Source organism: Dysidea avara, chromosome 7 (assembly GCF_963678975.1).
Source record: "Dysidea avara chromosome 7, odDysAvar1.4, whole genome shotgun sequence".
Taxonomy (NCBI): Eukaryota; Metazoa; Porifera; class Demospongiae; order Dictyoceratida; family Dysideidae; genus Dysidea; species Dysidea avara.
In genome coordinates this window covers 34,712,976-34,730,882 of record NC_089278.1, presented here as the reverse complement: position 1 = coordinate 34,730,882, position 17,907 = coordinate 34,712,976, and the positions used below count along the sequence as shown (strand labels likewise).

Here is a 17,907-nt window from a genome sequence, read left to right as displayed (position 1 = left end):
CTTCTGTGTTATTGCTGCATAGGATTTAAATTATTGATGATTTTTTTTGTAGTGGCTGAGCATGTACTCAAGTCTAGTTGAGATATTAAGGTATTTGGCTCTGCTCTGCGCCTTTCTGTCTGCACCTTGGTCATCATCGCATGTCTTTGGTGAATCTGTAATGCCAGTAGATTTAATACTTGAAATTTGAGCTTGGCTGGATGCTAAAAAGCAGATCATTATTACTTAAAGCATGGACATTCGACTTGTCATGAGCTAATGCCATTTCAAATTGTGACAACTAAAAATGTGACTCTGTACCCTCTTGTGTAGTAGCATTCTCAGTCTACCCTCCTAAAATCCAGCCAAGCTTTGAATCGAAAAGAAAGATCTCCCCACATCTAGCTTCTGTGGTCTGTGGTTCTAGCAAGTCAAAAAACAATTGTTTCTAATTATTGTGGGTGATGGAGTAATGAGTTAGCCAGCATATTCTCGCAAAACTGGTTTTTAAATAAATGTTTACATGTTATGCCTTGAGTGGGAGTCTGTTCACCTTGCTGGTTATGTTATGGATTGCAAGCACATTGTACATGCCTTTCAAAGTGGCTTCGATTGTCAAGACATTTGGTGGTTACAGGATTTACTTGCTGGTGGTACCAGAACATTGCTTGCAGGTAGAATCATTGGTGGTTGAAGGATGTCATTTTCTGGTGGTGGAGTTACGTCGATTCCTGCCTCCACTAGAGTATTACTTCCTGGTAGTGTCAGTGTTGAAGATAACGGAGGATCGTTGAGTCCACTTACAATAAATAGTTGATCATATCAGTGCTTGAAATAATGGTCAGACGTCTGACATTTTCTGAATCATGTACTTGTATTGGTAGAAAATTCACCCAGACAAGGTGCATATCAGACTTGATAGTGTTTCAAGGCAAAAAAATGTTTGATGTTTGAACAAGTTTGTACAAATGTCTGATCAAATATGCTTTCATTCAGACAATTATGTCCTAGCATTTCTGCCTGCTTATTTCAAGTACTGCGTACTTATTTCAAGCACTGCATATGAATCTATAAACAGTAGTGTCAGATCTTGGTCTCCATTACCTAATAGCTTAGGACAAAGGCTTTGATGATGGTTCAGTCTGCCACAATGAGCACACGATCTATTTTGCATCTACAGTCCTTCAACACGTATCCCCTCTGTAGACACTTGAAGAAACTTCTCTTTCTGAGCCTGTAAAGTTGTAAACTTGGTGTAATCATCAGACCAAGTGGCTTTGACCACAATAAATGCACTTTGGTTGCAAGGGGTTCTGTTTGTGGACTATGAATTACAACTGCCAACTAACAGGTCTCCTGCTGTTGATTTTAAACTTAAGGATTGTCCAGACCAGCGTTGAAACCGGGTTGGGTCAACCGGGTCACATTTTCTCCAGGTCATCCGGGTCCGACCCAGTTTACAAATTATCCGGGTCTGACCTGGATTGGATCACATGAGAAACGAAATTGTTCGTTTGACGACGTGGAAACTTATAAATGCTATCGCGTAGCTCTTTTGTGAGCCACGCCCACTTATCATGTTACCAACATACACTCAGCCAGCCCATTTATTAGTAAGTGCAGTATGTAGCACGAAACTGAGGGTATCTATGGTGAGGGGTAGCTATTGTCAATAGGTGATGACCTTTTTTTTGGTCTTCAACCTACAGCTAGGCTGAAGTTGCAATATTTACTCAACATGAATCGAACGCTCAAAACGTAGTCTCGTTCGCTCGCTCGAGACTAGCCGAAACATAACTCTTATCGCACGCCTCGGCTTTAATTAATCCGGGTCAGTGGGTCAGCAGTAGTGACCCGGTTTCAACGCTGGTCCAGACATTCCTCCTTGTTTCTACTTACTCACTGGAATTGGTGCAGGGTGGGGCTCATCACCTGCCACCTCTAATGCAGTTGTTAACTGCTATAATTTTGGAACCGTCCATTCTTCGCACAACATGCATAGCTGGTACAGAACCGTCTGTGGGAGCTTCTCAGATACCAAGACCATAAAATGATGATGATTGACGTCTTCTCCCATTGCCTCAATACTGATGTTCAGTTACATCATAGGTTTGTCTGAGACTCACAGTTTGATTATGGGTAATAGCAGCCAGAATCTATGATAGGTTGTATAATAAGTTGTGGGTTTCCAGGGGCGGATCTAGGATTTATAAAGGGGGGCTAACTCAAGGTACTAATCTCTTGGGTAGAGGTGTGCAAAGCACACTTCCCTAGGGGGGTCTGGGGCATGCCACCCCCAGGAAAATTTTGAAAAATAGATGCTAAAATACTGCAATTTGGAGACATTTCCACATAAAATTCATAATATTTTCTGCCTGTAGATATTTTATATACTACCTTTAGATTATAGGTATGGCTCTCTGAAGCATTTGCTAATGGAAAAGTTTGGGTAGGTACAGACAACCAAGTACATGATGCACCCCTCTCACAATTGCACAACACTGAATAGGTGCATGTTAGAAAAGGAATGTTGAAAGTGGAAAATTTTGAAATTTGAACAATACAAGATTGAATCTGAGAGCATTTTCATTGGAAATTGTGTACCTGAATTAAGTATGGCCATACATATTAACTACACAAGTAGATGAATGAAGCCCTTTAAACAGACCAATGCACTTCATTGTATGTATAGGTGCAGGTATAGGTGCAGGCAGATTTGGAAAAATTCCATAACAGAACCAACTACATGTTTCCAGTGAATGTTCTATTAGAGTAGTTAGCTGACTGCTCTATTAGAGTATCTCGATCTTATACACACCTCCAATGCTGATCCGGGTCCTTGTTGCATAAACTTTAACATAAATCCACTGATAATACCTTGGAAAGATGTTTATAAGGTGGTTTTATGAGTATTTGTATTATTAGTGATCGTATAATTATGCTAAGACAAACCCCCAAGCCCCCCCCCCCCCCCCCCTCCCCCCTGGATCTGCCCCTGGTTTCCAATTCTGTGTTTAAGTATGTCAACTGCCACATCATAATTAGCTAATATGTAGAGATGGCACCAAGGGCTTCCCCTTAATTGAGATTTCATCTTATCAGTTGAGGAGAGAATGTTGCATTATGGATTGCTGCTCCCAAAATTGTTGCCATTTCAGAAGTTCCTGGTCAAATGACACTATTTCTAAATGCAAAAGATGGTTGTTTGCTGTTCTTGTGGGGCTATGACTTGGTACTAGGTTTCTGGAAAAGGCTGGTCCAATAAGGAAGGGGTAGCATAGATAAAGTTCTCCTCCTCTGTTAAAGGGAGGAGAGCTTCATCTGAGTGATGATCTTAGTCCTCGATTGATTCTGACTTGCATTGCCAATCAGCCCATTGTCATCTTTGGCATCAGCCTCACTATGGCAGTAAGGATGCCATGGCATCTAGCTCAGCACTTTGTATTGATCCTAGTTCTCGATCCGATGCCTTTGCATTCTGGGAACCTTCTAGGAATCAAACACTGATTTCTGTGTGACTGAGACTTATTGGAAAGTGTAGGCATAGTTAGTTGTCACATTTTCTAGCTTCTTGGAAAATTTTTCTTATCAGAAGCTGCTGTTTCATCAGTGACTTCTACCAGTCTGGTAGATGAAGCAGTCTGGTAGATGAAGAGGTCTTGGCAGTACGAGTCTCAGTCTCTGACTCATGAAAGACTAATTGTTCTTCGTAGTCTGAGTCATCAACTGATCTTTCCAGTCTCTAATCTTTGACACTGAACTAAAGTGTTCTGCTCCGAGAACAATAACTGTTCTGCACTGGAAATGGGAATGACCCCTGTTCCAAGATCGCAAGTACTTCCTACAGTGTTCCTAGATCACAATTTACTGTGAGGCGAACCACTTCCTCTGCTCCAAGAGTGTGGTGGTGCTTTACATCAGGAGCATACTTTACTTGTGAAGAGTGATAACTTGCAGTGATTCAAGAGTGTGGTGATCTACTTTAAGAGGGAAATCTGCTCTGGAAACACGTGACATCAGGAGAATATACTTCTCTACTCCGAGAGTGAGATCTTCATCCTCTCAGAGGTGGTAAGATTGTTTCCACTTTGACAATGGTGGCATCTCTTAAGATGATGGGACGATTTATTTGGTCGAGTTAATGTCTTCCTGCAGTGTTTGCAACTGTTCAGACAGTTTTTGTATTGCACTGATCCGTGATGTCAGCCATTGTTGGTGCCGTTCGTAGCTGTCACATGTGTTCAAGCTGTCACATGTGTTCAAGCTAAGAAAAGGGCTGATTGGTGGGTAGATTACATATTGAAAAATAAGATGGGATCTGTTGTAAAGACTAAACACTGTTAATATGAGACATAATCCTTCTGAAATACAAGACTTAATATAGTGTTGGCTCATTTCATTTAATCCTTTGGTATGTAGATAAATTACAGTTGGTATGTGCTTGTAGTGATGTAAGCCATAGATAAGCTGTCGTATTACTTGGGTGGCTGTTGTGTATGGTTAACTGGGGCTCCAGATGATTATAGTACATGTAGTACTGTGTTTGAGTTGTACCATGTGATTATTCTGGGGTGTAAGAATGGGGGAAGAGCGGCAAGCCCATGAAAGTTACGCAGTGGTGTTTGATGTATATCTATATTGGTATGCATAAAGTTTGGGGGGGCAGAGAATTTTGAGATATTTTTAACTACTATAACTGATTTTATTGTTGGAACTAATTTGAAACACTGTGCCCTAACTCCTTTACAATAGGATAATGGCATATCACATGTGTACTTGCTTGCCCCATTATAATGACCCATTAACAGGTTGAAATCTTACATAACATTATGAATATGGGGTAATGAATTAGGCAGTGTGAGTGTGACATGTTGTGTCACTTCTAGTTCTTTAATAGCTGATTGTATTGAATGTTGGATTTGTGTCTTTCAGATGGAGACCTATTTAGCCAACGCAGATTCTACACCATCACTGGTATCACATATTGATCAGGTACAAGCTGTATGTAGCTGTCTGTTTATACTCTGTGATAGCATGACATCCATTTCAGTGATGTGGCCAAACTGCGAAGAGCCTCTGTGTGTCTTGCCTTGCCACCACTGCCTGTATTTGTGTGTGCTCACTGTGCTGTGTTTAATAATATTACAGTTTTGGCCAAATGCTACCAGAATAGACAAGTTTCACTGTAATTTAAATTTATCAACCAGTTTACTTCTGAGTGAAAACTTTTGTGCCTTTCCTGCGAGGAACATACTACATGCTGAATGTGTATTGTGTTTGCCATTGTCCTATGTTACTTAGATGTGCTGTTTATGCTGATGTGCTGTTTATGCTGTTACTGTAGTTGTTGAGAGCTGTGCTGCTGCAGTTGAAGACAACTCTTCAAAGCGTCACTCAGCAGACACATAGCAAAGAAGCTGAAGCAAAGGTATTGTAAAAGCTAAGTAGATGTAAACTATGGCTTTTGTTTAAATGAATTTACAGTTGCTATGTATGTCATAATTACTTTACACATCTATCAACGTGTTTACACTACAGGTCGCTCTGGATGAGATCGCTTCAGTTCGATCCAGATTGATTTATTAGCACCGTTTATACTACGAAGGCCAAACCCGCTCCAATCACCAAAAAAACTTAAACCCACAATCATAATTTTCATCGAAGTAGAGATTGTTGATGGAGTTAAAGGATTTGTGTGCTCTGTTATCGTAAGGTTTGTAGGCACAATAAAGTTTTCAGTGTTGGCGGCAACCTCTCAATTCTATGGAGTTGGTTAACTGTTCATTCGCACGCGTACCTGTTTGTTTTTTAGTCCTTTTGTTGTTCTTGAGGCTGTCCTTCTGTATCGTCCCCAAAATACTTCGCTGTTGCTTTATTTTGTCTTTACAGTCGCCGTTTTAGCTGTACTTCTCCGTATTTTTATCCCGCTTATTAGAGCCAAATCGAACTGCAGGTTCGCAACTGTTTATACAGGGTGAGTAGAGCGAACTAGTTCGAACCAGACCCATATCCCTAGCAGGTCCATTTCAGAGCGGTTTGACATGGTTTGGTTTGATACGGTACGCGTTTACACTGACTTGGAAATCGCTCTGATTCGAGTTAGTTCGAACTAGATGGTTAGTGTAAATGGGCTGTATGTCTTCTCTTGTCTTGAATTACGGCCTGTGCATTTATTCTTTCAAGCAACCTTTTATCCCAGCTACTAAATGAGACTGACAACTATACAAGACTGGAATTTATATATGTGACCAGCAGACCAGATTATAATGGTCGGTCATTGGGCATTTACCAATCAATTAGCTCAAAGACCACCCAATTACCAACTGAACCAGTCAAGGATGGCTGACCACTTTCCGCTAAAAATGATCAATATACTCTAATAGAACAGTCAGTTACTCTAATAGAGCAGTCAACGAGCTTCTAAAAAAATGTACCTAAATGGTCCAAAAAAAACAGGAAAAGTCATCTGATTTAGGGAATCAAACCTATACCTTTCATTGAAATGTAATTTGCACCATTCTACCACATGTTCATACACTGTTTTAGTGGCTTTTAAGGATTTTTAGATGTTCTGCAGTATATGGTCATAATTGCTATAGATTGTAAACCAAGTATATACATATCACTGTTGTAATAGAAAGGTTTTCACAAAGCAACTTTAATGACTGATTTCAAGCGGACTAACAAATTGTACAACAATATGCTCTTTTATAGACTACAATTCTAGAAGTCTGGAGATAGTTCCAGAATAAGAACAATAAACAACATAATAATTAGCTGTAGTCTAATTACACAATAATTAGTCAATTCAACAGTTAAAAGTCAATTTACTCCACAACACTCCCACTTAAATTGACTTGACACTGGGTAAGGTATTCAGTCCCATCTCCAGCTGAAAATGTTCGAATCTGTCACATGAGAGAGATTTTAACACATCTACCACCATTTGTTCTTTTGGACAATAAATCAATTGAGTACATCCATTACTTGGAGCTTCTTTCACAAAGTGAAACTTAACATCAGTATGCGTAGTTCTTCGCTTAACTGCAGTAAGGTGAGCTTCAGTGGAACAGGAGTTAAATTTTGACATAGCTCCCACTGCTTGGGCAATGTTAGGTCTAGTTGCAGCAGCTGCGTATATCAGACTTCCCACCATGGACTGATAAATTACTTGGTCAACAGACTTACTGACTCCATCATCCTTAACTAATTTAACACTAATATCAGCTGGTGTTGTGAATGGTTTGGCTTCACTTAGCCCATACTTATCCAGAAGTGTTAGGATGTACCGCCTTTGGTGCATCCACATGCTAGTCTTCTCCTCATCATACTCTACTGTTCCATTACTACCACACTTAGTCTTAAAAGGTCCATTTACATGCAACTGGCTTTCTTCCACTGGACAACTCTACTAGTTCCCATGTGTTGTTTTCTGTCAGTGACCGGAACTCTGAATCTGCTGCCTCTTGCCTCTTCTTAGAAAGCCTACTCTATAGAACTTCTTCAATACTCTGAGGATCTTCTGTTTGGCTTCCACCTAGCAATGCTACGTCTGTGTACTCATCAATGCCATACCTTACTGGCGGACATCTCTGTCTTGCAGGATACCGATGATGACCTTGATCTTGATCATCGGGTTAATTGTTGTACAACTGACTCCTCTCCCTCAGTAATCACATCATCATTGAAACAATCCAAATTCCTGTTGATACCTCGATCATTTTGGAAACCAACCTCATTGAAAATGACATCTCGACGTATGATGAATTTCAACGTGCTTTCATCAATCAAGCGGTATCCCTTTGTTTGAAGACTGTATCCAACAAAACGTAATCTTTCATCCTTCTTGCTCATCTTCCATTTCTGTTACTATCAGGAACATACGCGTAAGCCACACAACCAAATACTCTAAGATGTGCAAGACTTGGCTTATGACCATACCATCTTTCGTAGGGTGTCATCTTCTTCAGAGACCTGGTAGCTGTTCTGTTTCTCAGGTAGGCTGCAGTAGCCACAGCTTCCGCCCAGAATTTCTCTGAAAGTCCTGCTTGAGCCATCATAGTACGTGCAGACTCCATCAGGGTGTGGTTCAGCCTCTCAGCAACACCATTTTGAGCAGGTGAATATGGAGCTGAAAGCTCTTGGTGTATTCCTTTAGCTTGTAGGTATTCTTCAAACCCCTTTGAGAGGTACTCTCCACCATTATCTGAACGCAAGGTTCCAATTGAATTACCACACTCATTAGTAGTACAGGGCTCAAACTCCTTGAACTTGTCAAACACCTCTGATTTATTCTTCATAAAATAAACCCTACAACATCTTGTGTAATCATCAATGACTGTAACAAAGTACCTTCTACCTCCAATTGATACAGTAGGCATAGGCCCACACACATCACTATGCACACGCTGTAACTTTCTTACTGAGCGAATCTCTCCCACTGACTTAAAGGTATCTTAGCCATCTTCCCTTCCACACACTTCTCACCAAAAGAAAGATCTTCAGCTTTGGGAATCTTCATTCCCATCACCACGTTATGGGTAACCATCTCTTTCAGTTGACCACCATTCAAGTGACCTAAACGCTGGTGCCAAAGGTCAGCAGTGTTTCCAGATTGAGGTCTTGATACTACAGTCACATGGTCCTGAGCAACAGTGTGGCAGTCTAGATAGTACAATTTGCTAGCAACTGTTCCCATTCCTAACAGCTTGCCACTCTTCCCATTAATCCAGCACTTGGCTTCTCCAAATTTAACAACATTGCCCTTTGTGACAGCTGCTCTAACTGAGAACAAATTACATTTCAAATTAGGAACATACAGAGTATCATACATAGTAATCCTCTTCGGACTACATGAGCTAAAAACCATAGAGAGGTGGACGTTTTCTCTTCCAAAGGCCTCTACTGTTTGGCCATCCCCTAGACAAACCATTTGGGGCTTGTCGAACTCTACATAATCGACCAGTGTCTCCTTTACTGGTGTCATATGGCTTGATGCTCCAGAGTCAACTATCCACCTCCCAGGTTCACATGAACTAGATGACGTTCCAAATGCTCCATCATCAGTGTCACAATCGGAGTGAGATCCCACAGACTCAGTACTAACAGGCTTTGCCTTGTGCTTAGGCCTGGAACTCTGCTGATTTCTTGGACAATCCCTACAGAAGTGACCAGTTTCTTCACACAAAAAACTTACCTACTTCTGGCTATGTTTTCTGCCCTTATCAGACTGCTTTCCAAGTAGTGCTCGCCCTGTGCTACCTCCTGTAGCTACACTTCCACCTGTCAGTCCCTTCAGCCTCTGCTCCTCTCTGATTAGAGCTTGCTGAGCATAGCCAAGAGTAACTGTGTCTCTGACCTCCAGAGCTGTCACCAGGGTGGAATAAGTAGCAGGTAGGCTCCCTAAGAGCGTCACTATCTGGTCTTCCTCTGCTATTGGAGCATTGATAGCTGCTAGTCTGTCCGTCAACTCCTTCATTCTCTTGATGTGTTCCTCAACAGAAGTTCCTTCCTCCATCTCCATGCGAAAGTACTGCTTCTTCAGCATTAACTTGTTCACGAGCGTCTCACGCTCGAAATGGTTCCGTAAAGCCGTCCATGCTGCTGCTGGACCTTCGCACGAAGTTACTAGGTAGAGTTGTGACGAGCCTATCACCATTACCATTGTTGAGAAAGCTTTCTGGGATCTCTTGTTGTAGTCCGCTTGCTGCTGGGCGTTTGCTTCTTCCTGTAGAGCCTCCGTTCCGTTGACCAGCCCCCACAGCCCTCTCGCCAGCAGAAGATGCTTCATCTGGAATTTCCACGTCAGCCAGTTCGACGAATCCAGCTTTTCTATCGACCACCTGTCGACTTCAGCCATCGTTCCACCAGTCCCAAGCGCTGTTAGCCAGAGCCAAGGTCAAAGGTCATGAGGGTAGCGCGTCTCTCGCCTCCTCCAGACAAATTGCTTGAAGCCTTGCCTTCCTCTTCCAGTCAAGGCGTCAGTCTTCAAAGCCAAAAAACGCAGCAAGATGCTCTGGGCCCATAACCTGTTGTAATAGAAAGGTTTTCACAGAGCAACTTTAATGACTGATTTCAAGCGGACTAACAAATTGTACAACAATATGCTCTTGTATAGACTACAATTCTAGAAGTCTGGAGATAGTTCCAGAATAAGAACAATAAACAACATAATAATTAGCTGTAGTCTAATTACACAATAATTAGTCAATTCAACAGTTAAAAGTCAATTTACTCCACAACAGTCACATTGGATAATATCATTTTGATTCATCATACTGTGATTATTATAGATTTATTATATGTATGTGGCTTAACAATGATGCATTGTGTAGCTGCTAAAGAGTTTTGGGTGTCAAATGCTCATCATTTGCAATCTCCAAGCATTGAAAATCCAAAATTTTCTGAGGAGGGCATGCTCCAGACCCTCATAGCTTGGCATGCTTGCGCATGTTGCTGCTTTGTCATACAATGTCAGATTGACTTTGATCTCACATAATGTCAGATCATCGAAGACTGTTCTGGCGACCAGCATTCATGAATCAACTTTCTACCTCAGTTTTGTACTTTTCTTGATGCTTTCTTCATCGTATTTCACAGATTCAGGCTTAACTCTCTAACTGTCATAACTGTCATGTGGTGGATCAATCTAATAACTTATGCACTGAGTACAATTTCGATTTTGCTACAACTTATTTGTGCATTTAGTAATACAGTGCACTTACTGGTGCCCACAGGGTCCAGGTACTGGGTTAAACTGATCCCTCATAGATTATTGCGCGAGAGTTACATAAAATGTCTGGTTGTGAGAGAGGACTAGTTAGTTAGTTGTTTGCGTTGTTAGTCGTGTCTATTATTAAGAAGGAATATGACAATCTGTAACTATGGGGGACAGGTACAAGCTACTTTTTCAAGACATGGCATGGTGGCCATGTGTTTCTTTACACATTCGTATTTGGCGTGACAGTGGAAAACTTCACCTGATGTGAAACGCTCTGTGAGCTAACGACTTAGAATTAGAAGTAATACTATGCACTTTGATAGAGATAGGATCTTGTTTACAGCTGATTTTACTGTTTTTTTGTGATTTTATTGTTTGATAACAATCTTGTGGTTTACGCTGTGTAAGCCAGAACACCTCAATCGAGTTCCTTAGTCCATAGGGAGCATAGTTATTAAATGAATATCCATACCAGAGTACAATATAACGGTCGGCCCTCGGCCATTTTCCGACCATCCAGCCACGATGACCGAGTAAAACATTGGGCGTTTGGTCCATTTGTCCCAGCAAGAAATACACAACTTTAATCACGCTAAAAAACTTACGAATAATGTGCAATAGCAACAAAAACATTCCACACTATGCAACTGCCAAGTAGTAGTCCAAGTCCACGGCGAAGGAAGCATTTGGAGCACTGGAGGTAGAGGTCATGTGATTGTTGTATGCTAATATTTTAATACATTAATTATTGTTGTACATGTTCGATGAAAAGGTCGACTAATTCAGCATCCGGAACTGCTACCAAGAAACGGAAGGTGAGTTTTCAAACATTCAAACAGTGGAAGCGAGATTTCGATCGTGAGCATAAAACGCTGAGTTGGCTAGAATGCGAAACGTGCATTGAGGCTGGCACTCGAGTTGTAACACAGCTGAAGTGTGCTATCTGCAAGAAATTTCAAGCAAGAATTGTAGGTAAGAGGAATTTTAGCGATCGATGGATTACTGGGGTCGAGTCTATTCGCACAAGCAACATCCGTGACCACGCCCACAGCGAGCAGCACGTTCATGCAATGATGCTACTTCATCAGGAAATCCAGAGAGCACAAGGCGTAAGTAGCTCTGCTAATGCACCCATAGTTGTTGCTTTGAATACCCTGGGAGATGAAGAAAGGGCTAGGCTACGTGTCAAGTTCGACATTAGTTATTATATTGCCAAGAAAAAAGCTACCTTTCCGTAAGTATCCGGGTATCTGTGAATTGGAGACACGCCATGGAGTCAATGGTGGGAGGGCCTACACAACTGAGACAGCTTCAAAAGACTTTACACACTATATTACAGAAGCACAACGCATGAAAGTTATAGGCCAACTGAAGAAATGTAAGTTCTTTTCCATTCTTTTAGATGGTTCTACTGATAGTGGCAACATAGAAAACGAGTTGATTATGGCTGTGTGGTTCAACCCAGAAGGCGCAGATGAAAAGGTAAGTACAACAATAAGTTACTTTAGCATTAGCCGGCCATCCTTGACTACAGCACAAGGCCTTTTTGATCTTCAGGATGCAATGCAGAAGATCATGGGCATTCGAGATATCACTGTGGAAGAATGCAGTGCACTAGTTGGGGTGGGAACTGATGGAGCAGCAGTTAATGTTGCTGGTGCTGGGTTGAAGGGACTGGTGGAGAGACAGCTCCCTTGTGTGTTTTGGTCATGGTGTATGGCTCATAGGCTAGAGTTAGCTGTTAGGAATGCCTTAAAGTGTACTGCATTTGACCTAGTGGATGATATGCTCCTAAGGCTATACTTGATTTATGAAAATTCCCCAAAGAAGTGTCGAGAGCTTAAGGAAATTTGTTCAGAGTTAACACAGTGTTTAGCCTTAGACCCTGAAGATGGTGGGATGAAGCCCATTAGAGCAAGCGGCTCATGTTGGGTGGCTCATAAGTGGAATGCGATGAAAAGGATACTTTCCAAATATGTAGCTTATACCAGTCATCTAGCAGCCTTGTCAGAAGACTCTTCTGTCAAAAGTGTCGACAGATCTAAACTGAAAGGCTATTACAACAAGTGGGTAAATGCCAAGTACATATTAGGATGTGCTGTATTTGTGGATGTCCTTTCTCCCTGTGTTATTTTGTCAAAAGTAATGCAGTATGACCACTTAGATATCCTTGCAGCACTGTCTAGCTTGTTGCGCTCTATTAAAGAGATTGAGAAATTGAATTCTTTACCTGTAGATCAGTGGCCAACATTTGCATCAACCATTAGTAAGTGTAATGCAGATGGTGATAGCATAATGTACCAGGCCCAAACATTAAAGCAGTTTGATGCAGCCAAGACCTACTTTATGAGACATGCTAGTTTGTACTGTTCTAAGGTCAGCGACTGCATCAAGTCCAGGCTTATGTGGACTGATCTAGATCTGCTTAGGGATATCATCTTTGTCCTGGCTACATAGGGTTGGCAAAAAGTGGTTGATGAGAGTGAGGATTTTGGGGCGATTGATAGGCTAGCAGATCATTTCCGAGTCCCTTTGGAAAAGGCCAACACTGACATGGATGAGATCCATGCAGAGTTTGAATCAGTACTGCACTATGCCACCACATACATTTCTTTGTCCACGTTAGACTATAAAGCTGTTTGGTGGAGAGATTTTCATTCTCCAGATTCTTCAGCTTGGGTCAATGTCCTTAATTTAATTGAGCTGCTGTTTTCTTTGCCTGTGTCTAATGGAGTGGTTGAGAGAGTCTTTTCTCAAATGAATGTTATTAAGGGCAAAATAGATCTTTGTTAACCAATGATACTCTTGATGACCTTCTCAGTATTTCTTCAACTAACTTGCCACTTTCTGAGTTTGATCCAAACGAGGCAATCGATCTATGGTGGAATGACAAGACAAGGCGCCCTAATCAGAATGCTAGAAAGCCATACAAGAAGCACAAGACACGATCAACTGCCTCTGTTTCTTGCAGCTTGTCATCTCTTGCTACTAGTTCTGTGATTGTCTGTGACTCTGATTCCACTACCTCCGAGTCTGACAACGAGTCTGTGGCTTCTAAAAGCCTGCTTGACTGTTGGGATGACTGGATAGATCCTCCATCAGAAACTGCATCTCACGGTCTTAACCTTGAAGTTATTGATGTGGATGATGATTAAAGAGTGACAGACTTCTACTGCAAACTGTATAAATTAAATCATTTTTCAAATTTTTAACAATATCATTCATGATTTTATTATTTAAACCCTGTATATAACAGTTTATACACTGCATGTGATAGTACTTAGTACTGACTCTATACATCTGATTGTAAATTATCAATATAATTATTGCAATACATAATTAAATTTGTAAAACATCACATAGATACAAACTTCATAGTTAAATTACTGACAAAATGCAAATAATAATTATGTAAAAACGTGTGCATCAAATATGATTATAAATAGTTTAAAATGGTCTCATATTCTATCTCAGAGTGCTCCATTTCTAAAATTTTCCATGGGGGAGCATGCTCCCAGACCCCCCTAGAAAGCTTGTGCTTCACACTGCGCAGGGTGTGCTTTGCACACCCACAGAGTTGCCTCCACCTTATGACCATGCAATTCTTTGAATGGCCAACCAAATTCAGTTTTGATTGGCCATTTTGTCAGAGCAATATTTTTTCCTTATATTGTACTCTGCATACAGGTTGGCTAATACAGCCCCGTTTTCAGTCTACGGTATGCTATGCCGGAAAGCCTGACAGCAAGAGTACATAATGTACTCTTGCCGACGGTTAGCGGGTTAAAATGAACTCTATAAAATGGTTTGTAACACTACACGGAATTGTTAGAATTACGACTGTTAATTTGATACCTGGCTTTTATTTCTGTTACAGTGCTCTAGTGTAAAGGACCGTAAATCATGAACCACAATAATAAGTTGCGTAGTTCTCACTTCTACACATATGTTGTGATATGTAAATGTATCGATACCATACCAAATAAATTGTATGTTTTCACTGATTATTTACCCTCTAGTAGTGACCCGTCAGGTTGAAATATAACTTAAAATATTCTACACTTGACTGTTTTATTAGAGTATATATGACTATTCAAATATCTTGATCTTTACAAACAGAGGAGCCAAAGCCCTTCTGAAATGCAGTGGGGAGCTATATTTCCTTCACTTTGCTGCTATACTTATGACCGTTTCTGAGTCGATCTACAGCCATCTTATAAGAGGTCACATGATTTATATTTATTTTCTCGTTTCAGAAAACATAGGCCTACCACATCCATAAAACATCTTCTGACCCTGTTCGATGGGTGCTAAGTTGTGCAAAACATGAGATCGTGCAATATAAAATGGCACAGAAAAGTATAGAGGCTAGTAGAGCAGTTCTACAATGTCACTAATGAACTAGTGCCAATGTAAACATTAGGAATGATCAGAAGCCATGGCCAATCATTAAACACTTGGCTGGGCAACACTACTAACTTTCTAAACACTGGAAATTGCCGGTATTTTAGATGCATGATTTAAATGTGTCACTGCATCACTTTCAGTAACTTTTGATGTCTTTATAACATACAGAGCAACTTTTCTTGCCCTCAGACAGTAGTACCACTGGGTAGCCCTTGAGGGAACTAGTCATGTGTACCAGCGTTAAAACCGGGTCGGGTCAACCGGGTCACATTTTCTCCGGGTCATCCGGATCCGACCTGGTTTACAAATTATCCGGGTCTGACCCGGATTGGATCACGTGAGAAACGAAATTGTTCGTTTGACAACGTGGAAACTTATAAACGTTATTCCGTAGCTCTTTCGTGAGCCACGCCCACTTATCGCGTTACCAACATACGCTCAGCCATGCCCATTTTTTAGTAAGTGCAGTATATAGCACGAAACTGAAGGTATCTATGGTGAGGGGTAGCTATTGTCAGTAGGTGATGACCTTTTTTTTTTGGTCTTCAACCTACAGCTAGGCTGAAGTTGCAATATTTACTCAACACGAATTGAACGCTTATAATGTAGTCTCGTTCGCTCGCTTGAGACTAGCCGATACATATGTAGCTCTTATCGCACGCCTTTAATTAATCTGGGTCAGTGGGTCATCCGGGTCAGCAGTAGTGACCCGGTTTCAACGCTGATGTGTACCCAGCGTGGATGATGTCAGTAGTCGTACAGAGCGGCTATACAAAAGTGCATGACTTGCAGTCCCTTGCGTTATATACCCTTGGCAACTAAATATGACCACACATTTATATGAGACCATCTTTAGTTTGAGGCAATACGATATGTACGCACATTGCATCTGCACAGACACAGCATACGCACATGTGCATATACATGCATGCAGGCGTACACATTAATTGCACAAGACTTAGACTCTCATGCATGTGCCATGCAGTGTAGCTTTTCAGTGATGGTAGGTCCTAGGTATGGCACCCAATTATTTGTACCATATCAGCACTGCAGATGATCTTAGCCATGGTGTGCATTAAAGGCTATTCATGGGTATTAAAAAGTACTTGTTTCATCGCGTAGACGATTTTTACATCTTCTATCAACAATGCCTCACTCAGCACCCTAGCATAGTGCTATCTTCTTGATGCGATACAATCACGATGTGTAGTCTCACTTAGCTTCCCTCCGACTGACATTTAAACTTGCGATCATGTGATACTGGGCATTAAATGGAATTTGTTATGCATTGTATAGTTATTCATCATTTATGGTAAAATATAAGCTAAAACAAGACAAGTGCATACAATGGTGATTTGTGAGAGATTGTCACATTGGATCATGTGAGCTACAAGATTTACCAACGATAGGACCTAGAAAGCTGACAGTAGGGCACAGTCCCCAGTTAGTTCCAGTGTAACTATGCTACTGGTGCTATGTACCCATCCATATATGGTATAGAAGTCTTCAGGACATATGCTGTGTATGTACTTAATAAAATTATAAACTATCTGTATATAGCCTGAGGAGGTTGGTCATGCATCACTACCTTATGATGTGCAGTTATGTAACCAGGCTTTGTGTCACTAAGTAATCCATGCTTTGTGCTGAAATGGTTTGTAACAGCTTTGGGATACGTATTACATTGTGCGATAATGATTGTATTGATTATCACAATACTTGCATCATGATACAATAGTTCACAATAGTAGATTGAAGCAATAAGTTAGTAGTAATTTTATTGACCCTATGCCATACCGAAATGTAATATAGCAAATGTTGCTAGAGCAAACCTTCAGTAATACAGCAAATCTTGTGAGTTACTTAAATAGTTGAAAAACCAATAAATGCCTCAATTGTAAGAGTATTTTGAGATAAGTATATCTGATTTGCAATCATGATAATCACAAGCTATTATAATATCACAATAATGCAGTACGATTATCACACTATTGCACATTACTGTATGACATATTCTTCCTTTAGAATGCCATCAATTTGAAGTATAATTGAAGAATTATATACGTATAATTGAAGTGTATTGATGTATCAATGTGAAGTATATTTGAAGACTATTCTTTGAAATCAAAAGATGAATGACTAATTACTCCTCTAATCTGTAGGAGTTTGTGTATGCTGTTGCTATCTATAATAATATTTGTGGCATGCTGTGGTCTAGGGTGGGTTATTACATATACTTTTTCTCTCCACACTCAGGCAATGTTACATGTTAAGAGTCTTCTCAGCTGCATTCTATCAGTGAGAAATAACTTGTGTCTATTGATGTTGTACTTGTGTCAATTCAATGAATTTATGTGTGTGTGTGTGTGTGGGGGGGGGGGGGGGATTGCTTTACAAATTTTAAATGGCTTTGTGTCACGTGTTACTGTTAGCCTTCCCACTGCACTTGTAGTCTTTTGCTTTTCATATTCATAGTTTTGGTAACATCTCATGGTATAATATAGGCAGGCTGATGTCACTATGATTAGTTTGCATTTAGAATTATAAAGAATGTACAAATCCCACTTGTGATGTAAGGAGTTGCTTTTGACTGATTTTCAATAAATTTTGGGTATATTCATCATCTTTGTTTTGCTGATTTAACCCTTCGAGGACCAAAGCCCAATATTTGGGCGCAAGTACATAGGCTAGTATAAGCCATTATAACTGCTTATCAGTACACAGTAGAAAGAATTTGCTAGCACCACGATACTCACCATGAAATTCCTGACAATCACACCAAGTATCGCTTTGTTTGAAAA

At 40.6% G+C, this 17,907-nt stretch overlaps 1 protein-coding gene across 3 annotated transcripts in view; it reads left to right on the top strand.

Annotated features, from left to right (window-relative positions):
- The window catches only part of LOC136261227 (cytoskeleton-associated protein 5-like), a 90,215-nt gene that overhangs the window by 57,792 nt on the left and 14,516 nt on the right, over positions 1-17,907 (top strand). For all 3 annotated transcript variants that reach the window (XM_066055201.1, XM_066055202.1, XM_066055200.1), the window contains exons 39-41: positions 4,912-4,971; positions 5,324-5,407; positions 17,363-17,404. In XM_066055201.1, the coding sequence (XP_065911273.1) occupies positions 4,912-4,971; positions 5,324-5,407; positions 17,363-17,404 (186 nt within the window). The remainder of the gene's footprint in view (positions 1-4,911; positions 4,972-5,323; positions 5,408-17,362; positions 17,405-17,907) is intronic.